The 7,977-nt window shown below is 39.1% G+C and overlaps 1 protein-coding gene across 2 annotated transcripts in view; it reads right to left on the bottom strand.

Annotated features, from left to right (window-relative positions):
• Positions 1–5,923: 5,923 nt before the first annotated feature.
• Positions 5,924–7,977, bottom strand: part of AQP9 (aquaporin 9) — a 41,179-nt gene continuing 39,125 nt past the window's right edge. For both annotated transcript variants that reach the window (XM_079125939.1, XM_079125938.1), the window contains one exon: positions 5,924–7,841. In XM_079125939.1, coding sequence (XP_078982065.1) covers positions 7,667–7,841 — 175 coding nt within the window. In that variant the 3' untranslated portion in view covers positions 5,924–7,666. The remainder of the gene's footprint in view (positions 7,842–7,977) is intronic.

Raw genomic sequence — 7,977 nt, 5'->3', positions numbered from 1 at the left:
GCTGGGTATAGTATTCTTGACTGGCATCCATTTTCATTTAGAGCTTGGTATATATTATTTTAAGACCTCCTAGCTTTCAGGGTCTAGGTGGAGAGATCAGCTGAGATCTGGGTTGTTTTCCCTCAAAATGTTTCCTGTTGTTTTTCACTGGCAGTCTTTAAAATTCTATCCTTATTCTGTGTTAGGCATTTTCATAATAATGTGCCTTGGTGTAGGTTTGTTGTAATTTTGTATATTTGGGAATGTAAGCCTTTCATATTTGATTTTTCATTTCATTCTTTAGTTTTGGGAAATTTTCTGATATTATTTCATTGAAAAGATTGTGCATTCCTTTCATTTCTATCCCAATAAGTCTTAAATTTGGTATTTTCAGGTTATTCCATGTTTCTTGGAATTTCTGTTCATAGTCTCTTAACATCTTTTCTCCACAGTCAACTTTGTTTTCAAAATGATATATTTTGTCTTCATTGCCTGAAACTCTATCTTCCAAGTGATCTAGTCTGTTGGTGATGCGTTAAATTTAATTTTTTAATTTGATTTATTGGTAACTTGATTTTGAGGATTTCTTTTCAGAATCTCTATCTCTTTATTGAAGTGATCTTTTACTTTCTATATTTTCTCTTTGATTTCATTCAGTATACCATCCTTTTATTCACAGATCAGTTTAACTATATACTTTCTAAACTACTTCTCTGATATTTCTTCCACTGTAGTGTCAATGCATTCTGTTATTGTAATATCTTGGTTTGAGGTGATTTGTTCCCTTGCCTTTTCATGATGTTTGTGTGTCTACCCATGTAACAGTATAGATCTGAGGCAGTAGAGTTTCTACCCTGTGGACTTATGGTATTCCTGAAAGTTTCTAGTCCCTCACTTGCTGAGAAGCTGCCTGTCTGCTTTCTTTCACACTATGGAGCAGCCAGGAAAGTGACCTCCTCTATTCCACTACCTTTATCATAAAATCTAAAGTCAAATTTCTTAAGCAGTAGCTGCACAGTCCTCAAAGCTGAGCTCTTGGACTCCCTCATGGTCTCATTCAAAGATCATTAATTCCACTCTTGACTCCAAGCTGAGAGTTCTGGGATGGGCAATGCATAGTCTTCTCTTCTCCCCAATCCGCAGAGGTGATTTTGGGGGATATGACTAAATTATCTACAGATTAGAATCTTTTTCTCAGAATACTACTATCAGCCAACTGAGAGCTATCAAAATGCCCTCTTGCCAGAGGTGATTTCCTTTGTGCAAAGGTGGAGCCTGGAGTTATGGTTTCAATTTTGTATTAGCCCTTATTTCTAAAAGTCTAAAGTCTTTGGGTAAGAATGAATGAATGAATGAATATCAAATATTCACTGCCAATACAGGTTATAGCAGCTTAGGAATTTCTACGTTTCCACTTACCTTAATCAGCCACCAGTGTCACTTACCAGGTAGAATGTGTGTATAACATTTATACTTTTTTCACAATGTATTTCAGTTTTTAAAGTATAGAACTTTATACAGTGTGAATTTTCATTGATATGACAATAAGTATGAAATATATTTCTCACAATTTCAAATAAATTCTGGATTTCCTCCTTGCTTAAACCTAATTTCATTCCTGGGAAATGGCTATAGACTAATGTATTTTCCTTTTGTATAAAAATGAAAATATTTTACAAGAGTCTTACACAATATTCTGAAATAAAATGAAGGTATAAAACTGTGATAAAGTATTGCTGCATGATGCTGATGTTCTGAGCATTAGACACCAAAGAAAATCACGTGTTTTTACCTCTACAGAATCCACATTGTTAGGCACTAGAGGTAAAAAGCAGTCTCTTAGCTGGAGAAGAAAAAGGAGAAAAAAGATGGGGGCATCTCATGAAAATCAAAGGGAGGCCAGTAGAGTAGAAGAAAGGGATCACAAGAAGGGAGGTGGAAGAACAGGGAAAGAACTGGAAAATAATATTGGTCAAATTATATTGTTATGTTGTATGCATGTATTAATATGTAACAATGAGTCCCACTATTATGCACAATTATAATGCACCAATAAAAAATATGGGAAAAAACAGTGTCCCAGTAAATGTACACATGACTGGATATTTGATGATATTAAGAAATATTGGTAATTAAATGAATATGTGATAATGGTATTATGGTTATTATTTTAAAAGAATATCTCTTAGAGATGCATATTACATATTCATGGGTAAAATGATGTCATGTCTAGGGTTTGCTTTAAAAAATGAAACCAACCCAGGTTGGGTAGTGAGAAGCAGAGGAGTATAAACAAGCCACACTGGTCACATACTGGCAGCTGTGGACTGTGGATGGGAGTATGTAGAGCACAAGAGTCTGAACCCATTAAAACGCTCTTCTAAGACCTGGGAGAGAGATGATGTTAGCTTAGACCTCTCTGCCTGAGAGGAGATCAGATATGGAAAATATTTTAAGGTAGACCTGATGGAATTGTTCTTAATAGCCTATCTTCTTAACACTATGGCACTCAAAACATTTCTTGTGTTTATAATTAAAATTTAAATGAAGACATTCTCTTTTTCTGTAAGATGAATCAAGGCACACTGTATCTGCAGGCTGTCCCCTTTGCCTGACGGGGAACCTCAGTGTGGGAGGAGCCCAATAATAGGAAGTGTACCAGGCTTAGGTAAGGATGTGGTTTAGCACTGAATGCTGCATTCCAGAAAAAAAAAAAAACAAAAAAACAAAAAAACAAAAAAAAACTGAGTTTTAAGCAAACTGGGACCCTTGAGCATCTTACTCAGTCATGTGGCTGACATCCAGTCACTGCCACGCTCTGCTCTCAAGCTTGGTACACATCATTCAATGCCTCAGAGCCTCATCTCTGAGAGAGAGTTTCCTCATCTCTCAATGAGTATCATAATCTACTTGCTGGATCATTCTGAGACTGTCAAGGTACTGGCCATAGACTTGCTTTGTAAACTGTGAAACAGCACTCTGGTGCTTAAAGTGCTTGGGTCCTGGTCTCCGGGGACTGCCCTTCTTCCTGGGTGCTGAAAAAAGAGGAGGAGGAGGCGGGGAGCAGGAGGATGGGCCATAGCAGCATCCCCCAACAACCCAGAACTCTCAAGACTCTGGCCCTGTGAGGAGACCCCACAGTGGAGGAGTTGCACATCTTGAGCAGGAAGAGAGTTGGGTGTGGGGGGTTCTAGACTAGGGAGGAAGTGGGAGGCAGCACTGCCTTCTCCACTGCTGCGATGTGTAGGGTTCACAAGACTTTTTGTAGCACACAAAAGAGTTTTCAGAGTTCCTAAAATTATATGGAGAAAAAAGGAATATAATCCATTGTATTACCAGTACAGTTATAAAACACGATTTACTCTAATTGATTTATTTATTCTTTCTTGTGGGTGAGGAGGCCCTCCAAAGCAAAAGGGCCTAAAGCCCAGGAATACCACAATGCAGGCCTGGAGAGAGAGAGAGTGAAACTGTGCTTGGGCAGCAGCATCTCCACCCATTTGTGGTTGGATTCTCTCAGCTAATTTGGTTTATTTATTTGTGTTAGCTTGGTATGGAATCTTCCCTCCATTCATCCAGAGACAGTTTCTCTTGGATAAGAGCCACTTCATTTCAAGCAATGAGAAAGAGCTTGTGACTTGGTTGACCATGTACCTATCATCATCTTTATTATCATCTACCTTTTTTATTTTTATACAGTCTTATCCCACACAGCCTAGCCAGGATCACTGCTGCTTCTTGCCATGGGCTGTGATAAGTAAACATCTTATCTCAGAGAATTTAAACTCCCATTTTGAGAATTAATATACTACATTCCTTTGTGTGTAACGTTTGGTGGGTTGGGTAGTTTTGTTTACCCTAATTTGTTTATTAGGAAGTTTTGGAAAAATTACCTGAAATTGAACAAATACGGCTGCTATAATTTCCACCTGAAGTGTCCTGAAAGACCCATATGATAATGGCTTGGTCAACAGCCTGTGGCACTACTGGGAAGTAGTAGAACGTGGTGGGGTCTAGTAGAAGGAAGTTAGGTCTTTGGGGGTATGCCCTTGGGAAGATACCTTTTTCTCTCAGCTCCTTTTTCTCTCTCTTTTTGCTCTTTCCAGTGCCATGAGGTAAGTAGTTCTACTCCCACATGCTCCTGCCATCATGAACTGTACCCCCACAGGCCCAAAGGCAATGGGATCAATCATCCATGAACTGAAACTTCAGAAATCATGAATCAAAATAAACCTTTCCTACTTTAAGTTATCTCAGGTATTTTGTCATAGTGATGGAAAGATAATACAATGGCCTTTAGTAGTTTCTATCCCTGAAACTCTCATTAAAATGTTCAGCAACTTGTCCCAAATTTTATCAGTGGTTTGCAAACTGTGACACTTATTCTAAAGACTTCTCCTCCAATCCCAACACATATGTACACACACCCACCTGCACACACACACACACACACACAAAGTTTCTTTTCAGAGATTACTTTGTGGCCTATTGGGAGGTGTACAAGATGATATCACAAGCAGTAGGAAACTCCTGATCCACCCTTTCTACTTCTAGTAGCTCCAGTTCACTTGTGGGTACCACACAAGGTCAATATGAACAATAGATTCTGTGGCTAAATAGAATTTATAAACCAGTCTCTGTAACTTGAAGTTATAAAACTTTTCTTGCTTGTGCGTGCATGTGTGTGTGTGTGTGTGTGTGTGTGTGTGTAAGCAATTTAAAGGCAATCCTAATTTATATCTTAAGTATTGAATTTTTAAATATGACATTTTAACTCCTCTTATCCTGTCCCATGACTGAATAGCAACTCTGAATGTTACTGGTTAGAAAAGTCCCATACAACAAATGTGCTCTGAGATCTCAACTGGTTGGGGAATCATAGAGAAATTCTATTTCTGACATTAATGTAAGTGCTCTTATGAAGTTTTTCCATTAACAAGGAGGAGAGCAGTGGGGAGTTACAATTCTAACTCCTAAAGGACCTATTTAAAAATAGTTTGCTGGATCTACCTAGTTGATTTCTGGTACAGACAAGTCAATCTCATAAAGATTTTCTTGGCAAAAACCCCAATAAAGGCCAACCCCCTTGTAAACTGGGGATGGGAGAGGATTTTTGAGTGTGAGCATCTGGAACAAAGGGATAATTTTCCATTAAAAAGAACAGAAAATCCTTCCTGGGGTGGATTTCCAATACTGCATTTCCTCTTCATAATCCTGGTCATTAATCATCAAGCAGGGCTTGATAAGCACCTGCATGGATCACACATTCCACAACCCATCCTAAAACTCAGCTTCTGAGTTGCCTCTTGCTTTGAGAATTTCAATCCACCCCAGAACCTGCCCTTGATTTGTCTGACTTCTCTGCTCCTGGCAGAACTTGAAGCCAGGCATAGTGTTTTAAAGTCTTCTCTGACTTCTCTCACCTTTCCATGACTCCAGGGTCTCTAAGTCTCACCATTTCTGACATTTTGGGGCTAGACCATCCTTTGTTGTAAGATGTTGACCATGCGCTATAGGATATTTGGCAGCATCTCTGGTCTTTAGCCATCAGATGCCAATAGCACTATCTGATTATGACAATCAGAAATGTCCCCAAATATTGTCCAATGTTCTCTTGAGGAGTTGCAGTGAGAGAGAATCAAAACTATCCCCTTGAAAGCCACTATTCTAATTCACGAGGATCCCAAGACTCTAGAAATACTGCCAGGAAGTATGTGGCCACCACTGGACATGGTTTTCAAAGAAACCTTAAACCCGTATGACTCAAGTTGATGCTCTCAACCCTTATTATACATTATAATCACCTGGTTATTGAAAAAGGACCAAGGGGCATTCTGAAAGCTCCCTAGGGATTCAATTTGTAGATAGGATAGACAACTTCTGAACCATCATGTTTCTCACCCTTAATACTTGCACAGATAAAATGAGAAAGATAAAACCCAACAACCCACCCAATAATTTTATTTCAAATTGGGAATATCCAGGTAGCTTCAGAGAAAAAAAAATGATATGTTGTAGAACATAAGTCATCAGAGATATTTCCCATTTGCTTTTTGCTGTTCTGCTATCATTACAAAGTAGATGGGAAGCTGGATTTCTTTGGAATTCTGGGCTTTTGACATTTGGACTCAAGGTGCATCCCATGACATAGAGCAATTCTCCTGGCGGTGTAACTCACAGTGACTTCTGACTGAAAGTAACATCAGTTAGGTAATTTCACAGGGAAGAAGTGGAGGAATAAGAAATTCCCTGAATGCCATGTGTGGGGCTGGCAGGGAAGGAAGACCAAGACTTAGCAAGACCCAGGGGTCTTCTGATAATGTTTTCAGCAGATGAAAGCCATGGTCCAACTGCTACCTCTTTCCTTCACTTGTGCATCAGCAACAGTGGGAACAAAACCAGACAAAATGGGATCTTAAGACAGTATATCCTAAGATTCAGGAGCATTACAACCATAAGGCACATCTATTCTGGAAGCTGCTGAGTCCACTTCTGGCCAGTCAGGAAGGATTGGCAAAGATTCTCAATTCTCAGTTATTCATCTTCTGAAAGGTGAAGAGATACATTGGACAATGTTCACCTTCCTATAATCTTGACAACTCATTTAACTTTCCTGAGATTTTGTTCCTTTATCTGAAAAGTGGGCATCCTGGTATTTACCTCAGGCAGTCATTATTAGGATAAAATCAGATCATGTGTATGAAAGTGTTTTGTGAATTGTAAAGCCTAACGAGTCAATGTTATCTTTCCAGAGACTTTCCACCTCGAACAGTCTGCTAGACTGTGCCGTGTGCTTTCAATCTTGGCTTCTAGAGCATGTGCAGTGTCATAGATATGTGCCAGCCACTGACTTAACTTGTCAAGCGTCTGTCCTCAAGTGGGCAATTAGGGAAATACATGTGCACTAAAAATGTAGAGTGATGTATTTTTCATGACTAAAGTTACAATTATATTTTAGGTTATTATATACTAAAGACCAGGAAATTAATTGGTGCTCTCTAAAATGCAGAACAGCAAGAGATTAATCTGATAAATGGTTTCCATTAAAAAAATTCCATTTGGTTTCCCAAATTTATCTTGTCTCCTGAGGTTTCTAAATGCCACAATGCCCTTCCCCTTGCTATGGCATTCTACTGCTTCTTACATCCCTGGGTTTGGAGAATATTAGTGTTCATGCAAAGACTATAAGTACAGCTTAACTAGGGAGCTAATCCTTGAGCTCTCTAGTTCACAGATATTAACTGAAGCCACTGCTTTGTCTTTCAGTTTAGGTTTTGGTTGATATTCAGAATGTAATATTTGTAGATACTGAAGGCAAGGCTTTTGGTGACACTATTTCATACAAGTAATGCAGTTGAAACCATCCAAGTAAGTCCATCATCAAGTTTCCAAGTTATTAGTGCTTGCTTAGTAATAAGAAGTCCCCTCAAGGATGCAATAAACAGGCAGAGAGAAGGCTCTTTCAGGGGGGAAAGTCAGTGCTATGCTGGGGTGTGGGGTGACTGATAGAGAAGAAATCAGTGTTTCCGAACCTTCACTCAGATGTCTTTGTGATCAGGTGTCCCATATGGCTAGCAGAGAAAATTGGGTAGATTTCACCCCAGTCTTAATAAAACAGAGATGCTTGGATGCCATCTTTCCTAAAGAAGATACCAAACCAACTGCAAATCCAGAACCAAGCACACCATTACATTATAACGCTAAGTTCATATTTCTCCTGTTTGTCCTCAGATTGCTCTGCCTTGAAGTCTGGGTCAGGAACTGGGTGGTGAATTTCAATGAGAAGAACATAGAGGAGGCCTCCAATGACAGCACCAACCAGAGGGCCCACTACAGGAATCCACCAGAAGTTATTTCCAGCTCTGAAACCAAACAAGAAATTAGTGATACATTTCTCGGCCTTCCTCTGATATTACCACCTAGTTATTCATTAATCAACTAGTCTTTCTCATGATCACAGATCTCTTTCAACTCAGCAAAAGTTAAGTATAAGAGTAT

This window comes from Sciurus vulgaris, assembly GCF_902686455.1.
Source record: "Sciurus vulgaris genome assembly, chromosome: 2".
In the NCBI taxonomy this organism is placed as follows: domain Eukaryota; kingdom Metazoa; phylum Chordata; class Mammalia; order Rodentia; family Sciuridae; genus Sciurus; species Sciurus vulgaris.
The sequence above is the reverse complement of the archived record's forward strand: the minus strand, read 5'-3'. Positions and strand labels throughout refer to the sequence as shown.